The 21536-nt window shown below is 40.3% G+C and overlaps 1 protein-coding gene across 1 annotated transcript in view; it reads right to left on the bottom strand.

The window, feature by feature from the left end:
• Positions 1-6647: 6647 nt before the first annotated feature.
• pcsk6 (proprotein convertase subtilisin/kexin type 6) overlaps positions 6648-21536 on the bottom strand; it is a 51504-nt gene continuing 36615 nt past the window's right edge. Inside the window, exons 13-21 of the mRNA XM_071908910.2 lie at positions 19494-19630; positions 19132-19293; positions 18603-18705; positions 17831-18027; positions 15692-15779; positions 15504-15607; positions 13998-14127; positions 10030-10142; positions 6648-6745 (exon numbers count right to left, since the gene is read on the bottom strand). Coding sequence (XP_071765011.2) covers positions 6648-6745; positions 10030-10142; positions 13998-14127; positions 15504-15607; positions 15692-15779; positions 17831-18027; positions 18603-18705; positions 19132-19293; positions 19494-19630 — 1132 coding nt within the window. The remainder of the gene's footprint in view (positions 6746-10029; positions 10143-13997; positions 14128-15503; positions 15608-15691; positions 15780-17830; positions 18028-18602; positions 18706-19131; positions 19294-19493; positions 19631-21536) is intronic.

The following is a 21536-nucleotide window of genomic DNA, read 5'->3' as shown; positions in this document are numbered from 1 at the left end:
CTATTCAAATAACATTCTTATTTTTTTATTATTTTTTTATTCTTATTTTTATTAGGGACATTCTTATTTTAAGGAGTGTGAAAGTCAAACTGAAATATTGAATTGCTTATATTGACTCAAAGTTTTTCATGTGTTCATGTAGCTTTATGACAGAAGAGGATTAGGGCCACGTGAAAAAAATATTTGAGTTCTGAGAATAAAGTCAGAATTCTGATTATAGAAAAGCTATTCTCATAATTCTGACTCTCAGAATTCTCAGAACATTATTGTCTTTTAAGATATAATAACTAAAAAAAGAAACAGAAAAAGACCATTCCCACTATTCAGTAATGTTACAACATTGTCATTTCTTTTGCTATCGGTTCATTATTTCTTTCAGTAGTTTTTTTATGAGGCTCCTTTTGAAATATTCAGAAGTTGAGTTCATCTGCTTCAGCTGTGCCATTTCTGTGTCGCTCACAGACCAGACGGGTTAGATTCCACTTGTTGGGCCGTCTGAAGCCTCCTACAGTGCGGAGCCTTTGTTCTCTGTTCCTCACAGTATTGTTTACTAGACACAGCTCTTAACTCTCAGAATAGCCACTTGCCCTGTCCCGTTGCTGGAAAGTAAAGGGGGGGATTTGCTGAACAGTTTCTGCTGTGTGGTGCGGTGCCCTTTCTTATTTTCCAGAAGTAATGGGTTTTTCTGCACTGCAGCTGTTCTGTGAATTGCCTCCGAAGGCACATTGTCAACCCCTTTAGGGAGTGTCACTTCAGAGTTTAACATCCCAACCAGCAGCATTACAACTGAATGACTGAGTAAAGTGTAGTAATGGGCTTCGTTCTCCCACATAACTGACAACCTATCATGGGCATCAGTGTTCTGTGGTCTGCTGTAAAACAAAAACTCAAATGTCCACATGTGTTAAGTGTGAAAAAGCAAAGCAAATATCATGCAAAATTGCTGGAAATGAATCTGGAAACCATATCTAAAAAAAATGCATTTTTTAAATTTATTGCTCCACTTTCTTATCCAAATTTAGTTGAAAAATAAGTATGTTTGGAAGGTTTTTCGGCAAATGACATTCGATGCAGGGACTTAGCCATAGCTTAGGGTTGAGTGACTTGACACTACGATAAGAATTTATAACAGAAGCCTTAAACTCCTCTTCAGCTGGGCTCCATTGATCTCAGAATGGTGAATATGACCGTCTGGTTCGCTATGATCTCGCTCATCTTTCATCTTGAAATCTTAAAACCTCTCCTTAACTTGACGTGATTTTCTCACAAGTTCCCAGAGTGAACAGTCCACCCCTAATATTATCATTCTGAACCCCTGGTCTAAGCCTTTAGCAAGTTATTCATCCTCCAGACTTAGCTGCTGCGAGTGGGAGATAGCTCCACAACACCGATAACCTCCTGTACCCATACAGATGCAGAGCACAGGCCGGGCTGATCTAATGCCTCGTCGCCTCACCAGCACAAACGCTCTTTAGTATTCCTGCCTGGATCCCAATACGCTTCCCATGGTGTCTCTAGCTTCAAATGCGACTCTGCTTTGAGGGTTCATCCAGGGATTTGGAACCTGAACTGTATTCAAGCATGAGACTGAAATGGGAAAAAAAAAGAGTCTGATAGCAAGACAACAGATACAACGCAGTGATGGATGGCAGTCAAGTGTAACATTCAGAGTGCCAGAGGTGCTAAGTATAGCATTTTTAAACATCAATACTTTTAAATTAATTATGACAAGGGATGCCACTGTATTGATACAGGTATTGTTTACTTTCCTAAAATGTGATAACAAGGGTCATGGAGATCATGTCACAGTTGAAGTAAAGTGGCTTTATTTTCTGCCTTTTTTTTCTCCACACAGAAGGAAGTTAGGTGTCTAATGGGGAAAAATGAGTTATTGCTTAAAGACTTTAGTCCAACTAATGGTTTTGATTGGTACTGGTACTAAGTTAAAGATGTGATGTGTAGCATTTTTAAACATCAATACATCATAGTCAGTATACTTATCATAAATAAATGAGACCATTGTCAAGTCAGTTGGTAGCCTCTATATCACGCCAGTGGTATCGTTAGTTCTAGTGTTTATCAAACTTAATATGTGCCATTTTTAACTATAAACACTGCATATATTACACTGCAGAATACATACAGAACAGAGACTAAAGCGGACATCAAACATGAATATGGGTGCTCACTTATTGAATTTGACGATTAAATACAAAGTAATTGGTTTAAAACAGTATTTCTACCTATTTAAAATCTCACGCTTTTATTTTGAAGGCTAAACGGACAAACCGCGCCCTCTTCATATTTTGTGCCATAAAGCAATTCAGCATTTCCCGCCAAATCTGACCAGGTGGAGAAACAATGTAAAATGCAGTGACATGCTTCTCGGTGATGCTCTCGTTTGTTTACGGTAATTATACTAATGTCTCAAAATGAATGTGGTAATAATTTATGCATGATAAATGTAGCAACTTTAACTGACTCAAGAACTTGAAAGACAGACACTGACAGCTTAATCATAGTCAGGAAAGAATTGTTTTGTATTTTCCCCACGGTAGCTATAGTCGGGGCACATTGCCACACAGGTCTATCTGCACTAATGTTTTTTGGCTTAGTCATTGATCTCGGGGAACTGCGTCGGCACCTCTAACAGAGTCTATATTCCCTCTGCAGTGAACTGGGCCTCAGACGGACACAGATTACTAACTTTAATAAGATCACAACTGTATCTTTGAGACTTCCCTAATCAGATAGCGCTCATCAGACCGAGAGACGGGTCACCATGGAGCAACTCAGACATCTCCACAACCCGGTTATCACCGCCACACAGCTACATCGTGAACAGGCTTTCAGCAAATGAATCAATATGTGAGTCACATCTCTCTGTACGGGAGTAAATATACAGCAGTGAGGCGCACGCGGCTCACATGGTATTTTGGATGTTAGAAAGGGTTAAATGGGCTCACGAGGTAAAATTCAAAGAAGTGAGAAAAGGATCAGAAACCTAAAATGTGTTCTGTGGAGATGTAAAGAGCCTTTTCCAGTATGCCTGCAGAGGGCAATAGGGTTTCTTGCAGGGTTTTGTCCATTGCACTAAATTTGAGTGTAAAATTTGGAAATTCAGAGTTTCAGTGATGTAGTTGTAAATAAAAACATGAGTAAACTATGACCTGCAGCCAGAGATCATCATATAAACAAAATCAATATTTTCAGGAAAGCATAAATGTATCCTTTTAATCTCTTAAAATATCTTATTCACATATAACTTACATCAGTTTGATGCTACTTAGTATCACATGTACTGTTAATTTATATCCTAAATATGGTGGGTAAACTATTTTGCAAGTAAAAAGATCTATATTTCTATAGGAGATACTCTTGATTTACTTACCATCATGTCACACTTTGGAGCTTCAGCCCACTTCATTATGTGTTCACTGGTAAAAGTTTAACATTCATAAAAGTGAAATGCAAGGCAGTGCTTTATATGAAAGGTATAGTGAGATGTTAATTGAAAATCATTCAGTGTGACTCGTCTCAGGCACACTGGGGTTTATTTTTGATTACTCTCAACAATGTAGGGGAGTCTCAAAAGGGAATAGTACTCAATTCATTTATTTCTTGGACAATCTAATCACTAATTGCAAACATCACCCACTCTTTCCCAAAACCAGAAACCAGAAACTAAGACTTAAGACTGATGTTATCCAGCGTGTGCAATCTGGAGCTGATATTGTAAAGGTGGCTGCAAGGAGACCCAGGGGGATGTTTTGGAGATAAGAGAATGTTTTCTCATTCAGAGCCGATAAGACAACCACATATTAAAGCTTATTTCGGTCTAAAAACCGAAAACAAACATTTCTGCGGAGCCGCAAATAACTGACAGGCTTAATTAAGGCTTAGCTCTCTTGTTTCTGGCTTCAAAAGAGAGCTGTTATGAATTTTTAAATGAGCTGGTATCCTCACTTACTCGCCTTACTCGGAGCAGCTGACACATGCGGAAGAGTCTAATCCCTGTAGCGCAATAGCAAAACAAATACGGGAAAGATAAGAAAAGCCCTCTGTCACAATCGGGAGTATCTCGACCATTACCAGGAAAAACCATCACCAACACACATTCCCCCCCCCCTGCCAGGAAAAACACAAGGGACACTTAACTCACAAAAACACCCACAAGTTCACTTACTGGGCCTTAAGTGAGCCTGGACAGTTTCAAACATACACTTTGAGATGATTTAAAAAAAGAAAACACATCACAGTTCAACTGGTCATCTCAAGATTTTAACCCTTAGGTCATTCACCACATAACCGCTGTTGTGTTTTTTCTTATGGGACACTCGGCTTCCAACGAAATGGCCTTTCTAAGGCCGATACTAATTCCAATATTTTGGATTGACTGACAGCCAATATTATTATGATTCAATATTACAAGGATTCAGTTATCAGAATTCTCATCAGGGTGGAAAAGGCTCTGAAACAGCATTTAGACCATCTAGAGACTAAAACTCTCCATTGATGACGATGATGATGATGATGATGATGATGATATACATATTCGTGAATATTTGTGTGGAATCTGATCTAAATGTCTCATTAGAATCACATCAGGTTAAGGGCTTCCCATAGACAACCATTGATCAATCTGAATCTAACAAACTGGATCATATTGGAGGTGGACAACAGTGACTCAGTGACATCATCACCATCATGGGTTTTAATGGAGAGTTTTAATGTCCCAGATAGTAGTGTCCAAAACACTGAATACTTGTACATTTTTGGATATTTTTTTGGCATGAAAATGGTGAAAGATTTTGAATATTGATTGAAAATGTCGGCTATTGCAGCTTCAAACCAAAAATTTGGTATCGGCATTCAAAAACCCATGTCGTTCGAACCCTAGAGAGAAGTCAGACATTCAGGAGCTACAAGATATTGAGCATAGAAATAGGAATTCTTTGACACGATCCAAAACAAGCCCAGTAACACAAAACCCCATATTCCTACAAACAGTCCAGCAAGGTACTATGAAGCGGTTTATTCAGCGCCAGCCCTTTTGCCACGGCAGATCTAAAGCAAATCAATTACAGCCAACACATTGAGGCGTGAGGTAACACTATGGGCTCCCACACAAGTCACTGAAGGATCTGAAACATACTGATCTCTATCTGAGTCAGTCATCACTTATGAGGAAACGGCTGCAAACACACAATCCACACAACAACTCTATTTCTGTTAGTAGCATGTATTTTTCAAACAGGAAAAAGTGCAACATGAGCTAAACCTACATGTACAGTCCGGCCACTTCACCACAAGTGATCACTGGGGAAGTCATCTCCCTTTGCAGAAGTGTGTGCTCTCGGACTGAGGAAGTAGCCTCTTCGAGACGGCTCTAAGATGAATAAAACAAAACATTCTACACCATAACAATTTCATCAAATGACTGACATCTTTTTGGAGTTCCTGAACAATCTCAGCCGCATGCCTGTCCTGAGCTGCAGAGGAAAACTCCAAAAAAAACATCACAGAGGAAGACTGGAAGAGCTTCATCTTTAAAAAAAAAAAAAAAAGCCCTTTGGCATAGCTCAAATTCACATGCCGCACTATCAAAATAATACACAGCAATCTTCAGGTCACAGTCGGCTCTTGCTGAAAAGAATCAGTAAAGATTCGATTTGTTCTCCTTTGCACTGTTAAACTGCTTCACAATATGCCCTAAAGCTTAAGTAATACATCAACTACATCAACAAACTACAAAGAACGTGTGGTACTATATGACACTAATATGATTAAATATCACATCTAAGAGGTGAGGAACATTGACTAACTGCGATGAGGAATGAAAAAATATCACATACACTTCGTAGCACAACATATGAGACATTATAAACAATGTACATATTTATTTCAGTCCTTTAAACAGTGAAACAAATGGAAAAACATCAAATGCATACTCTAAAATGTACAATAACAGCGTTTGAAATGAAACAGTGTAGTGTTTTCTTTTAAGATTTCTCTATAAAAACTATTTTTTTCATAGACATTCTTGTTGCTTTTGGAACAAAAACAGACCTAAATATCAATAATGATCCTTCCTCATAAGCAGATAATAAGCTACCTCTGTTCTGTACTACATTTGAATGAAAACAGTGGTTCTAATAGTGAGTTTCATATGTAGTTGTAAAAAGCACCTTTACAATGATGCAGTCTTAGAGTACAAAATGAACTATTTGTACATGTTCTACATACTGCACATAGTTTACAAAAATGGCCACTTTAAAAAATATATCTTATGAAAATCACATCTACCTTCTCTAGAAATAAAACTGAAGAGTTTCATTCCCAAGTGAGATATCCACCATTTGGAAAAAGTGACAGCTACTCGTACAATATGATCAATACCACACAATGAAAACAAATTTTGGTACATTAGAAATGCTGGTAGCTAACTTACAGTACTAACATCTTTACAGAATGCATTCTCCATATATTGAATGATTAACATCAGGTAATGATTATTTTTTCAAAATGGATATAAAGTGTTTTGGAAATGAACTCTTCAGTTGTTTTCTCTTCTTCTCTCTCCAGCACAGACTTAAAGTAATAGAGAAATATACATGGGAGGATACAGCTAGGAGGCGGTGGCTTCCTCATGCGGCCATCAGACAGGTTCTGCAGCAGAACTGACGGAAAAGCTTCTTCTCACAGAGCCGGTTGGACTTCACCATCTCGCAGAACACCTCGTCCGCTGGAAAGATCAGACCAGAGGCACGAAATCAACTCTTATGAAACATGCAGACCAAAAGCTCTGTCACTTTGCAACGCTTGTGGGCAACACTGGGTGTGTTCCTGGCTCAAACGATGCTTTATACTAACAAGAATGAGTAGTTTTTTTATATATTATCAGAATCTGCTTTGTTCATGTTCATTTATGTGCTAGAAGTGGGATTTTAAGTCCTGTTCCTCCATACAATGGCAGTGAATGGAGAGAGAAAAAAAACGCAATTCACCAATCTCCTCTACCGGAGCAACAGATAACAGAGAATCACTGATTTTGGGGTTAAATCATGTCCAGGAAGCTACACAACCCAAGATACTACCAAAGTTCAACAGACCTTTAAAGGAATGTCAATATGCTGGCCTAATGTACTACTTGTGTACTTGTTGCAATGATGTTTGCTGTTGTCTCTTTTTGCACTCAACATAGTGTATGCTAAAATGTTAGCATGGAGCTAATGATCTACCGGGGACACATGGATGATTTTGGTGTTGATGTTCTCATCACTTAACAGCCAAGTTGACCAATGAGACAATCCCCCAAAAGCTCTGTGTATTCCTTTAAGAGGACGGACAGTCAGCTGGGGTATGGGACCTCAAGCTTCATTACATAACATCACGGGTGGTGCGGTCAGCCCAAACAAGCCACTGTTTACTCAAAGTAACATTGTTGTCGCCCTGCCAATCGTTTCTTGCCACCCCTTCACCCTCTCCCTCTCCGACTATCTTGATTTGCTCTTGGTGTTGCAGTAAAAGCCTCTGGCTTTTTAAAACTCAAATCACATCCTCTCCCTACAGCACACAATTGGAAAACACAGCCAGAGATCCAAACAGGGAGCCTCGCGGGGCCCAAAACTGAGTATGTGGAACACTATAGTATGTGGAAAAAAAAACCTTGGGAAAATCCTGAAAAAAAGGACATTGGAATGAATACAAGGCCAACAAGAAGCTTCAAATATTCTGCTGTTTGCATATTTTACAAGGTTTCTATGTGAGACATCCAACTATATGTCTTTAAATCTCCCAGACAGCTTATTAGGGTTGTTTAAGCTAGACTCTCAAAACAGTGCACACGTCAAGGAATACTTTTCCTGCCATGTCTGTTTCTACTTTAGTTGACATCTTCTTGTCCCGCCAAGAGGATGACATGGCATATCTGAATACAGAAACTGTTATATGCCCAAGCTACACATGAAGCTTTTCAACATGGCGACCTCACACTTGCCACTGCTGGAGTGTCTGCAATCTGTAAGCCGCAGTGTATACCCTGATATTGTGCAAAATACTATTCCACAAGTTACTGCCAAGACTAAAAATAGATAGTTTACCTAGGATGACAAATGGCTTCAAATACAATGTTTTAGAGCATGTATAGAGTGCTTCAAACATCCATTTAATATAAATTATCTTTGGTAAGGGGATAAATTGCCTTTTCATTTTCCCGCCCTTCAATTTATCATAAAAGAGCCTCGTCCTCAATGAAAATAGCATTTTAAATAGCACTTTATTTGTTGAAATTAACAAATTACTCAGTATTATCTGACATCATACTACTGGACATCATCCTGCTGACAATAAATGGCAGGCTGACTTTGTGGATTTGCGTGTTTGTCAGAACTTCTACTCCCCTATAAACTTTTCTATTGCAGTAGTGCCACAAGTTCTGAACCAGAGAATGTGTCCCTGTCCCCAGAAAATCATTCGATGCCTTTGAAGTCACATTTTCCATGTTTTCCAATTCTGTCTCTATGGAGCTTTACGTCAATATGGCATCGCAGATTAGGGGTCTGTGCTGTCTTGTGAGGTACAACAGACAGCAGGGATCTTCATACATTAAGACTGAACTGAACTGAGAAAAACGTATTTGATTTGTGAAACTGAACAGTTACATTTTAAAATACATTTTTATCATTTTTTTAATCTAATTTCATCAATAAAGTATAAAAAAAAATCTAATAATAATCTATTTCATAGGGAATTGTTATCCCAGCTAAATCGCTTAAATTAAACTAAGGCCTTAATTTTCTGGTCATTTTTTGCCCTTTTTGGAACTCAGAAACTCCCTTCACTCCAGTTGTTTTGGAGAAGGCTGCTAACTCGCTGTGTGTTATATTAACATACAAACTAGAGGTCTGCAGGGGACGGTAGGACGGCAGGTCCCGCAACAGATGCGCCTGTCATTTGATTGTGCATTTGATGTGCAATTTTTAAGCACTGTGATTGGCCCCAATTGGTGTCCAAACACCACCCAGCCAGCAAACTTTGGTGTATAAAATGAACCGAACCAGTAGCCGAAAAGTATTAAGCTTGCAGGTGCGGCTTGCAGACCTATAATACAAACTGCAGTGTTTCAACTGACATGAGGGTGATAATGACAACATTTTTGAGTGAACTATTGCTTTAATCAGCAGGGTCTAACTCAAACTCTAGTGACGCACCTGCATTTAAGCCAAGTCATAAAATTAAACCATAGCACTGAAGTACCTAAATCAAATCTAAGCTCACTATGAAAGCTTTTTCAATGTGCGATCTTAGCCATTCCAGATCAGGGCCTGCTTATTCAAACCAGTGCAATAACACCCCGTTCCTCAGAGAAGAACATGAGAGAGGGACAGTGTAAATGGTTCATTTCTGTGTCATTTTTAGACAGTGTCATGTTTAGACAGAAGTCAGTTACAATGACCCAGTAGGTGGGCTGTCTCAATGCTGACAGCCTCGCTCTGAAAAGGCTGAAGGATAGTCAGAGAAAGGCATTTGTTAATGCCAATTACAGCCTTTCAGATGTGGCACTTACCCCTCTAGGGATGAAACAAGTCACAGCTACCACATTGTTAGAGCTGTGACAATCACTTCTACATTCTCAGTCTCTACAGAGGCTTCTCTGCATCACAAATCTCCCAGCAACCATGTCTGCCGCTGTAATGGAGCTCCATTGGAGAAGTGGCTGTGCAGAAATAATACCTAAATATATACCAACTGGGCTGGAAAAAGAGATACCTGAAACAGATTGTTGTGTAGGTCAAAATGCAGAAATTAACTATGTCTATTCGGTTCTGTTGAGATGGCAAAGTTGTACATTTAGAAACACAATCAGCCGTTCACAGTCACTGTTGTCCAAGAACTGAGGACCTCCAATATGGCCGTCAGAGGGTGTGTTATGTCACCTGAAAGTCCTCTACTATGAGAATTCCTGCAGTTGGTGAACATGCAGGCTGCTGTTCCTTCCTCTGTGTGCTACTCCGTAATCAAACTCACCATTGTTACAGGTTGCATTCAAAATGCAAGTCCTGCTGACCAGATTGTAGCCCTCTTTGCATTTGGTACAAGTTGTCCCGGGGCCATCGCAGGTCAGACAGTTCTCCTCACACCTGGACAGACAGAGCGACATAATAGAGCTTTAATCATTCTAATGAAAATAAACATTTCTCTCTTCCTTTCCTGCCACAGAAAGACAGTGCTTACCACGTGACAGTACAGAACAGGAGGTGGCAGAGTGAGGAGAGGTATCACTTCAGTCCACAAAATGACAGCCCTCAGCAAGAGGAGATATGCTCTTCTTGGAAGGTAAAAACAATGGTCAGCAGGAGGGAATGCGTGGATAAGGAAGAGTGAGGGAAAAAGATGGAGAAAGTGGCAGACAGAAAAGATTGAATGTGTTTAGGGAACAACGTCAGAAGGCTGATAAGTGGTATTACCCTATGCCATAAAGCAATGAAACCTAAAGTCAACAATAGTGGCTACACTTACAAGTAAGTAACCTGGTATAACCCTGGTAAGCTCATACTCCGATTATGAGAAACCCAGTTTAGGTGCCTGGTTGTTACTGGCTGTTACTGTGTACTTTGGCTGTTACTCGGGTTACTGTGACATGGAAGCATATTACTATCACTTTTGGATTTCGCTGTCTGCACTCAAAAAAACAAAAAAACATGGCAGGGAGCAGTGCTCACTATTGTTACTGGGATCATCATTTCTTTCCCATGTATTAGAAATAAGCTATTGGTCAGTCAAAGAGCGAGGGGGAATATTCTCTTACTGGTTTATTCATGGAAACAGGGAGACTCAATCACAAGTTACTAAAGTTCATGTAAACAGGTTAACCTGAATAACACATAAACCAAGTATGGCCAATAGCTGTGTTACTCATGTTACTGAATGTAAATTGTGGATTTATGCTTCCTCCTTCCCTCCAAATTGTGGTCAGAAATGCTACTGTCCTTCCATCTATCAATCAATCAATGGTAATAAGAACAGTGTCCTCAACCCTACACTCTTCAGTCATGGTCTGGGATTTCATTGCTGTCTGCCACTGGTGCTTCCAGCCCTTCTCCTCGTCCCCTGCTGTTGCTTCCCCACACTACCCCAGAGACAGGGAGGAAAATCCATTCCCTCTGTCATTGCTAACCATGACCTTCTTTAAGAGTTTCGATTTGCTGCTGATGGCCTCCGTAAAGCACCGGGCTGATTTAAAAAAACAAAAAAAAAACGGCTTGTGTCAAAAAACAGCCTTCTCCCATCGCTGTGAACCCCATGCCTTGTCATTACTGTGACACTGATGCGGCCATCAATTCTTGCTGGTGGTACAGGTGAGATATTTTACGTCCTCCTTTTACGTCACTCCTGTTGATCCTCTTGGATTGCACTCCAGCACTGATTTATAGGCAATTATGGATGGGATAAAGAGAGGCAAGAACAAACAATGTTGTAATGGAGAAAGCTACAGGTACTAAAGTACTAAAATAGAATACTAAAATATCCTACTCAAGTAGAAGTACTGTCACTTAGCTGAAATTTAACATAAAGTGGTAAATTTAATTTAAAGTGATAATTTTTCATTTCTCCAGCTTTGTTGCTAAGCGCTCATTGCTGTGGTGTTTCTTCACCTGTCAATCAAACAGTGTGTCCAGTACTGTGACGTCTTTCTCCTTGGATTTTCTGTTGATGAACTTTGAGTTTCTGTAGGTGGCGCTCTGTTCTTGGTGGCTATCACTGCTCATGCTAACTACCCAGTTATTCTTCTATTTATTCCAAACAAACCGAAACGTAAAGCCCTTTCCCATCTTTCCCATACAATGCTAAACAGACGAGGACACAGTAGTTTTAAAAATAAAGTTCCTAATCAACGTGAATAATAATTTATCGTGTGATAGGATTATAGTAAATAAAAGAAAAAAAAATGAAAATGCCAATCCCCACTACTCCATAAAGTTACAGCAATGTTTCTCGTGCTACTAGCTAACTAGCTAGCAAGGAACTAGCTAGACAACAACTAGACAAACACAAACTGCGCTGTAGCTGGGTAGATGGCTTTTTGGCTAATTATAACTAAGTGTCTATCATTAATAATAACATTTAATGTTAACAAATTTGAACATTTAATGTTAGTTATTTAACTTAACGTTTCTTCCACATGCTTACACAGGTTTGACGCAGGTACGATTTACGATCATGTGAGTTTCTGATGCAATGCTAATGGAGAGTCTACAAAATTTGTACTCTATGGATGCGACTGAAAATGTTGCTTAGTACAATACTTAAGTTAAAATATGTGAAGTAAAAGGAAAATTACTGACTTAAAAAAATACTCAAAAGTTTGCAGGTACATAAAACAGATACTTAATTCCAGTAACCACAGTAAATTGTAATTGGTTACTTCCACCTTGGGTACTCCCTGGGCATACTGCCTCCATTAGGTACGTACAGCCACACAGCCAGACAGAGAAAGGCATCAGTATTTAGCGGTGGGTGGAGGGCATGGGCTTTGACAGCTGATGGTGGCTCTGTGGTTAATAGCTGCAAAGACCACAGAGCAAAGAGACTGTGGTTGATGGACCTTCTCTAGGGGGCTTAGGCTGGCATTATTGTTGAGGGGCAAGGAATGAAAAGAGTTTGAACACAAACACAGCTGCACACACACACACGCACACACACACACACGCGCACACACACACACACACACACACACACACACACACTGCCTAAGGACTAGGGATAGACCAGTATATTGGGCGGATATTGGCCTTTTATTAAAAATCAGAGATAGGTCAGTCAGTGTGATCCACCTCTGACATGATGGATATGATTTTAGATATGACGTTTGTTTGATTAATATTTATTGTAGAATTGATCAATACTACACCGGTTGTCTGTGGGAAGACCTTAACCTGAACTGATTCTAATGAGACATTTTGATTGGATTCCACATTTGTATGCATGATGATGATGTTTGATGAAAGATAAAGATATGGAATATCTGCACAAAATACTGGCGAACAGGAAATTAAAGAAATAAAAGAGACAGAGGAGACAGAAAGAAAGCAAAAACAAGGACAGAGGGAGAGGAAAGGATGGCTGGAATCACTGAGAAAGGAAGGAGAGGAATAAGAGAAAGGGCACTGATGAGGAGAGATAACAATTGTGGTGAAAATATGATGCGAAAGTAGACAAAAAAGCTCCACCCCGCCTAGCAGACTAACCAACTTAGATGCTCAAACACTGACATACTCAATAAACCCAGAGCAAATACTCAAAGCCCCCAAAATTCTCAAAGCATAAATGCACTTCACAATGTGGGCGATATTTAAATTGGCTTGGAGTTCACGACATAGTTTATCTCAAAATAAGAAGTTCAATCAAAGCCTCCCCAGCTGTAATTGCATCATCAAATGCCATCTAATTAGATTGTGCTGATTTTTTTTGTTCACCAGAGACAAGGTGGTTTTCATCTAAAGCACATGGACTGGATAAAGTCAATACTTGGTGTTGAATGTTAAAACGGCCCGACCTAATGTATGAACTGCCATGAATAGCAGCGGGTGGAATAAGTACAGTCTGTCCAGTCCCAAGGCACATTCATGGCGATGACATATAGACCTAATTAATGATCGGTTTATTAGGTGCTTGGGAGGAGCACCTCTTTAAGTGCCAGGCTCTGTCGTCCATGTGTAAGACTTTTTCCCATGCGCAGTGCTTAGTACAGTATGCACTGTTTAGGCAGTGCAGAGCCCTAAGAGCCCTGTATGAGGGAAATCCAGTGTGCGCTCATACACCAGACAGTAAGGTAGAAGTCATGATCCAGCTCTAGGTTGGGGCACGGTACATCCACATACCAGGAAGTAGCTCCTGAAATCGCTTTTGATGACCACAGCACCATGGTAACAACACTTTAAAAATGATCCAGGGATCATGAATCTTTCAGATATTTGAGATTGAGAATCACTCACTTGTGGCACATCCTCAGAGGGAAGCCTGCTGCCTGTCCAGAGTAGTAGCCCGGATTACAGGTCTGCACACACCTCCACTCCTGCTGCAGGAAGCCCTCGGCACACTGGATGCACTCCTCCTTACCTGGTCCTGAGAGACACAGATATAAAACCCCATGTCATGCAAATTCAAAACCTTCATGTCGCTTTAGGGTAGCATTATCAAGAGCACAGCAGGTGCATCATCCACATGCTATCAGTGCAACGCCAGTGAAACGTCAGTGATTCATGGTGGATGACAAGATTTCAGACTTCAATGGGCAGAGCCACAATTTTTTGACGCCCACATTAGCTAACTGGCAAACTTGTATGGCAAAGAAGGAACTCTGGTCAAAATATAAATAAACTAGATAGCACTCAGTAGAGCACATACCTCCGCCAATGCTATGTAATTGTCAATATATGCCAGTTCCACATTTCGGATTCACCAAAAGTTCGTAATTTCTTCCATGCCCCATTACCAACTTGTTTCACATCAGGAGATGCACACATTTTCATGACTGGACCTGAAATGGGACATGAGATCTGCCTGTTCAAATTCTAGCCACTTTTAAGCATTTTAGTCGATTATCTCAACACCACATGGCCAATCAGCTCTATATCTGTTCAGTTTCCATTAGTGCTGCCCTTCTACCACTGGACCAAGTTTTGGAAAAATTAGCAGGGCGGTTATGTCTAAACTGGGAATGAGCTCTTCAGTGCCCCCATGTTTGATTGGGTGAATAATGGAGGTAAGCTGCCTCTTCTTCTGTCTGCTGATAGGCCACAAAGTTTGATGGTGTTAGGTGAATCTGTTCGGAAGTTATATGCCTTTCTGTGAGAACCCACTTAAGTCCTTGCTCTAATAGATAGAAGTCATCACAGACATAATAAACTTACCTTGCTCCAACTGTTAGATGAAGGTATGTTTGTGTTTATGTTAGAGTGTAACAGAAAAACATGTGCTCAAAGGCACAACAAAGGAAAACACTGTGCTTAGATTCCCACCTTTATAAAACACACCTTCAACTCAACATCAGCACAGTAAACACAACATAAAATCAGCCCATAATTAATCGTTCTTCTGACTGACAGTATGCAAACCAAAGACTCATAATAAACAAACTATAATTATGCAGTTTAAATGAAAAACAAAGTTCAAATCAACTTCTTATACCTGTAGGGGTGAATAAAACTCAAGTATGAAACTATTAAGAAGACAAAGGTTGACATAGTTTGTTGACATATGGTTTAATTGGACCATTTTATGTAAAAGGTGCGATGATTATGATGATGCAAAATTAAAATGACTTCGTTGATTGGGCCGATTCAGAAAAATTTTGATAATTCTGGATTGATTAAATTTGCGTTAATCACTGATCACAAATTCCTAGAGGGATTACATTTTTTCAGTGAGTGAAAGAACGGCATTTCAAACTGAGATGTGTAGTGCTGTAGAGACTGTACAGACACTGCAAACACACTGACCTGTACACGTCCAACAGGAGGAATGGCACGGGCTGCACTTCATCTCCTCCAGGTGGAAAAAGGTCCCATTGGCACATTCGGGAACACAAGTCATCCCTGCCAGACTACAGACAGAAACCCAACGTCACGGTGCTTGTTTCAAAGCAAAAGGTCAAATATAAATGGTAGTGTGGCTGTCTAGTGCGCACCTGTAGCCTTTGCTGCAGGAGGTGCACCTGTCTGCGTCCCTCAGGCACCTCATGCAGGTCTCATGACACTTCAGGCACTGTCTCTGAACTGGGATAGAGAGCATGCAGAGGCATCAAGAAGAGGAGGGAAAGTGGCAAATTGGAGTTTTTGTTCTACAAACATTTATCAGAGGTAGAGCAGCTCTGGAGGCAAAAATAATCTCATTGGTTGAGTTCAACCTCAATGTGCGGAGCCAAAGAACCACAGTTTTTTCGGGCTAAGTAACATTAGACTGAGAGGAGGAAGCTAATATAATGAAGCCTAGGACTAGCGCTACCGGCACTACTAACTGAAAAAATTAAATCTAGTCATACTAAATTATCTAGGTTAGCTAGTTAGCCTAGCTGAGCTTCCAGGTTGCTGTTGGCCTCTTGGTGCCTGATGAGTGCTCCTTGCCTGGTCATCCATCTAGGAGGTACGGCCTTGTCTAGACAAGGTCCTGCTGCTGCCTTACTTTATGCTTTTCTTGATTCAATATATTTAAGGCCTGTGATATATTTTTAGAACCCTTCCCTCCCCTGTACCTTTCAACAGTTCAATCCCGGAGATCTTTTGCTAGCTCCTTGTTGCCTATTGTTGTCTCTTTATACTGACACACACTAAGAAACAAAGGAACAGCTGATTTTATTCTGATTCGATCAGATCGCTCCCATGAAGGCAAATTAGCTTTGTGCTTGCTTCGGATGGTGTTTATTTAAACCTGAGTACAATTACAACTCCCATTATAAAGGTTGTGTACACTTATCCAACCAAGGTGTTTTAGTTTTTCTATCTTTAATTCAGAAGTGTGTAGCCATTAATTTCAGAAATGTGTAGCCTTTTGTTTTTTTTGTTGTGGGTTACCATGTCTAAATGAAAGTAGAAAAAAATGCACTTAATTGGTTTTCATTGCAGGCCTCATGTCAATAGAAACAAGAAGTGTTGAAAGGATGTGTAATTTCGAGATCCACTTTATACTGGCCTTAATTAAAACTCCAATGTGTGGGAAAGTGGGTAAACGTTATTGCAGAGTTATAACCCACAACAGTGACAAATCAGCCGGTTATGGGCCAGAAACACAGATGGCAGTGAAGCAGACACCCACAGTCACTCACAGATTCACAATTAGTCAACCAAATCGGGGTGAACTTGAAGGATTTATAGAAACCAAGAGTCACAATCCCGACATCTGTCTTAATTGCAGGAAAAACCTCTCAGTAAATCATCCTTGAACTCTGGCCTGATCACATGATCACCCGCTCAATAAATCACAGGCTGAAATAGAGATAAGAGATGTGGACCAGATGTGTGAGAGGATCATGGATCTTACAGGGCATCTTTGTTTTCTAGCAGAGAAGCAGCGGATATCATTTAAATGTCTGTGTGTGTGTGTGTGTGATGGTCATATCACAATAAGAACAGATCTTATCGATCAAGAACTCTTCCTGGATAACAGTGTTAGCCTATGTGGGAGTTGACCTATGAAGTTGGTCGAAAGCTTATCCAACTCAGTGGGTGTTTTGGTCCATCGGCCAAATAAAATGTGGCCGTCATTCAGGGTGGAAAAGTTTCATGAGCCTGTCCTACTTTGTTTGAAAAGGAATCGTGATAAAAGATAGCAATAACAAAATTAGAAGTTTGGGATTTTCTCAACATTTTAAAAAAGGCATTTGTTTTAAACTATCATGTAAATAGAACTTCAACACAAACATATTTCATTTCACAGTTGGCTGGTTTAATCTACACTAGAGTTCGAACAGTATTGGTTTTAGAAGACAGATACTGATATTTTGCAGGTATTTTAGAATATGGGACACCAAAACTCATCGAAACCCAGGATGATACTACTACTACCACTACCACTACCACTACTACTACTACTACTAAAAAAAACATATTCATCCATACTTGTGTGGAATCTGATCAAAATATTTCATTCATTTCATTATTAGAATCAATTCAAGTTAAGGGCTTCCAGCCAGTGTAACATCAATCAATTATACAATAATCAATCAAACTGCATCATATCCATCATATCAGAGGAGCGACCATGACTGGCCCATACCTGATATTTAATAAATGGCCAATATTGGCCCCATATATCAATCGTTTTGACTTACTGTCATCAGTAAAATATCGTGAAGGGCAGGTATCGGTGCAGGTGGAGTTGAGTGTGTTGAGGTAGAGGCCTCTTCGGCAGGTGTGGCACTCGGTGGCTGATCGACCGACACACTTCTCACAGCCTTTATAGCAGCGTCTACAGCGACGGGCCGCTGGGTCCTCATAGTATCCCAGTGGACAGTGACTTACACAGGTTCTACGTAGAGGTACAGGGAGGTGCAAAGAGACTTAACAGCAGATTGGAGGTTTAGTTCTACAAGCATTTCTCAGAGGCAGTGCGGCTCTGGAGACAGAAATAATCTCGTTGGTTGAGTGAAACCTCAGTGGGCGGAGCCAAAGAAGCACAGTTTTTCTGGCTAAGTGACGTTTAAGCCAAGTGAAAATGGCAAGAAGTAAGAGAGGAGAAAGCTAATATTATGAACATAGCACTCTGCTAGTAACTGAAAACAAAAATCAATCTAGTCATATTGTCCACTAAGTTATTGCCATTCATTGTTTTTATTTTTATTGTGACCCAAATCCCTTCTTTGCCATTCAAGTGTTCCATACAGTTAGCTAGCTTGCGCTCTGAAAAACAGTTTTCTTTGGCTCCGCCCACTCAGGTTTAACTCAACCAATGAGATTATTTCTGCCTCCTTCAAAAAATGTTTGTATAACTAAAACTCCAATCTGCTACCTAAAGTGATAAGCAAAGATGAGTGGAACGCCGGCATGTATGAACATCAGCTTTGCCTTGGCCAGTTCCATTCCCCTCCCTTTAACTCCTTTTACCTGCCACTTTTCAAGCTCCCCAAGCTGAAGTGGATACAGTTGAGACAGTGGTCAGCGTCTGGTCCATCGCAGCCCTGGTCTCCACACTCACTGTTGCATGGACCTTGATGGGTGTCACATATGCATCATCATGTCAGAAACGTCTTTAAAAATGTTCATTCATTAATGCAAATACATAAAATTCAACATATTAGAGATTAATTCCTTGATAAACTCCTTGAGGGCAACTGTTAACAAAAAATGCACTTTATTTTTATAAATCACTTTGGCAAGTATTTTTATAATCCCTACAAATGATTTCATTCTCTTTTGTTTTAGCACACATCCTTTTTTAACTATTCCTGTTTTCTCTGTCCTCTCCTTGCATAAATGTATAAAGTTATTCGATGCTGTTATAATAATATTCAGTGACCCAATCTTTGATTTTTCCATCCTTAATTGCAATGTTATACCTTTTATATTTCAATAAAGATGTGAAAGTTAGGGAAAAAATGTATTCTACCATTCCTAGAAAGTACTAGCCTCTCACCGTTGTACTCGTCTTCCTCTTCCTCCTGGTGCTCCGGCTCGTCCAGTATCTCCTCTGGGCTCGGGATCTCCAACATCCTAGAGCGGGAGTGCTGAGTGCCGTAGGACTGGTAAGGGTGCTCAGATGTGCCATAAAGGATCAGCGTCCACTCTTTTAGCTTGCCTGGGCCAAAGAATGGCAAACGTTTTAAAACCAGATAACAAAAGTGTGTGGTTTGGTGTATGGTTGCTTGTAATTGTTGACGATCTAGGAATTGAAGCTTATTCTGCTGTTGCAATAATTCTAAGTTCTGGATAAGAGCATCAGCTAAATGTCTAAAATGTAAATGCGTGCATGAGCGAGCATGTGTTGCTGAGCCTTACCCAGCACCTCGGGGTTGCGTAGCTGTGAGGGTGAGTCGGTGATCTCCAGGGTCCATGTGCCCTCTGCCCTCTCGCCCCAGCAATGAACGGTCATGAACTCCCAGTTCCTAAAGCCGTCATTGGAATTGTCAAACAACCTGTGTATAAAACAGTGAGACAAAAAGAGGGGTGAGAGAGGTTAAGAGGGAGAGAATCGCTCACAGTTGACAGCAGAAACAAACACTTTGGGGAAAAAAAAGTTTAAAATTCATTATAGTGAAAACCCACATGTCCACTTGATTGCTCAAAGCAATAAAGGTGACAGTTTGTGTGGGTGTTGGTGAGGTGGTTTGAATCTGAAGGACAGCTCTGTGTCCTGGATTACATCATTGTATCCCAGATGCCTCCTTGGTTTATGCAGCAACAAGCAAAGGACAATGTCGGTGGACAGCAACAAAGAGAAACAATTTCACAAGATATGGAGCTCAATTTATGAAGCTTTGTAGATAGCAGAGCCGCAAAATCACAATCATCCAGCATCCATAAAATTTAAGGAACCCTGTTTTCATTTTTATTTTGTTTTGTTTTGTTGTGTGTTGTGTGTGTGTGTGTGTTTGCGTGGGTGTATGTGTGTGTGTGTGTACGTGTGTGTTTGCGTGTGTGTGTGTATGTGTGATAAGCGTGTATATGTATGTGTGGGTGGGGATGCTATATTACCTGTGATGACAACCATAGGTGACTGTATGATATTTGTGGATGAGCAACTTAAACAGGGTCAAATCATGAAATTTGTCTTCCTTTTTTGTTATTTTTTATTTTTTTATTTTTTTATTTTGAAGAAATGATGATTATGTAACATGTTGAAGATTGAATGTATTGTATTCAGAACCTTACTCACCCAATAAAAATAATTAAAAAAAAAAAAAAAAAAGGTTTATGCAGCAACCGGACAAAGCTTCAACAGCCGTCTGCTCATCTGAGCTCCTGCCACATGCTGCGTGAGGCTGGACTGACAACTCTTCATTCGTCTGTAACTCTTCTCTTCGGGAGGATTTCTCATTGAACGGCTCACAGTTTGATTACAGCAGAAATCCCCCCTCTCCACCCCCTCATTCTCGCAGGGGATAATAAGCAGCAGTGATGCCCAACAGTACATCTCCAGCCTGGCAAGCTGCATGAGCTTCAAATGAGCTCTGTCCCGTCCAGTAGTCTCTGCACTACACTAGCGACGTACATCGCTGTACTGTACAGGCAATCTGCATGCATTTACCTCACAGGACGGGCAGACTGAATCATTCCGCTTCATTGGGAGAAAATTAAAAGGTAAATCTAGCTGTCTGTTGCTTGGCTGGTAAATGGTTTTAATAGATAGCCCTGTGAGGTGCTGGCCACACCGTTACCATTCAGCTCTAAATTCAACTAAAACCGTCTCTCCTGGCAAAGCCTCTGTGTAATGAAGAACATGACTTATGTTGTGACGGAGCAGCAAAACTAGAAAAATGGCCATTCAATATCAGATTGTGTCAAGCGCATGTGTATGTGCATAAGTGTGTAAGTAGACGTGTGAGTTACAGATAGATCAATAAATCGGGCTGATACCGGTCTTGTATTAAATTGGGTATTGGCCAGTCAGTGTGGTCCACGTCCGATATGATGGAGGTTCCCCCCATGGCCAGAAATCATTCCAGAGTGGTGTGGGAGGATTTTACCCAACAGCTTTAGGGTGTCAGTCTCTAAAACCTGACATGAAACCTGCCTCACCCTGCCTTAAGGAGCTGCTAACCCACCTAAAACTATTTCAGTAGTCTGGAGAGTTTTAGTGCCGTTTCAGAGGCTTTTCCACCCTGACAAGAATACAATTCTGGTATAAACTCTGAATACTTGGCATGAAAATGGTCAAATTTAAAGATGCAATAAATAATTTTTACTGTCCCATAGCACAAAACGACCATAATATATCTGTGGGGTTGACAGGGTTGTTGTTCAATACTAATGACTCCACCATTACTTGGCCAGGTGCTGAGAGTTCTGTCTTTCAAAACTCACTTTCGAGTTTAACAGTTC

This window comes from Centroberyx gerrardi, chromosome 1, assembly GCF_048128805.1.
Source record: "Centroberyx gerrardi isolate f3 chromosome 1, fCenGer3.hap1.cur.20231027, whole genome shotgun sequence".
NCBI classification, from domain to species: Eukaryota; Metazoa; Chordata; class Actinopteri; order Beryciformes; family Berycidae; genus Centroberyx; species Centroberyx gerrardi.
This window is presented reverse-complemented; position numbering and strand designations above follow the sequence as displayed.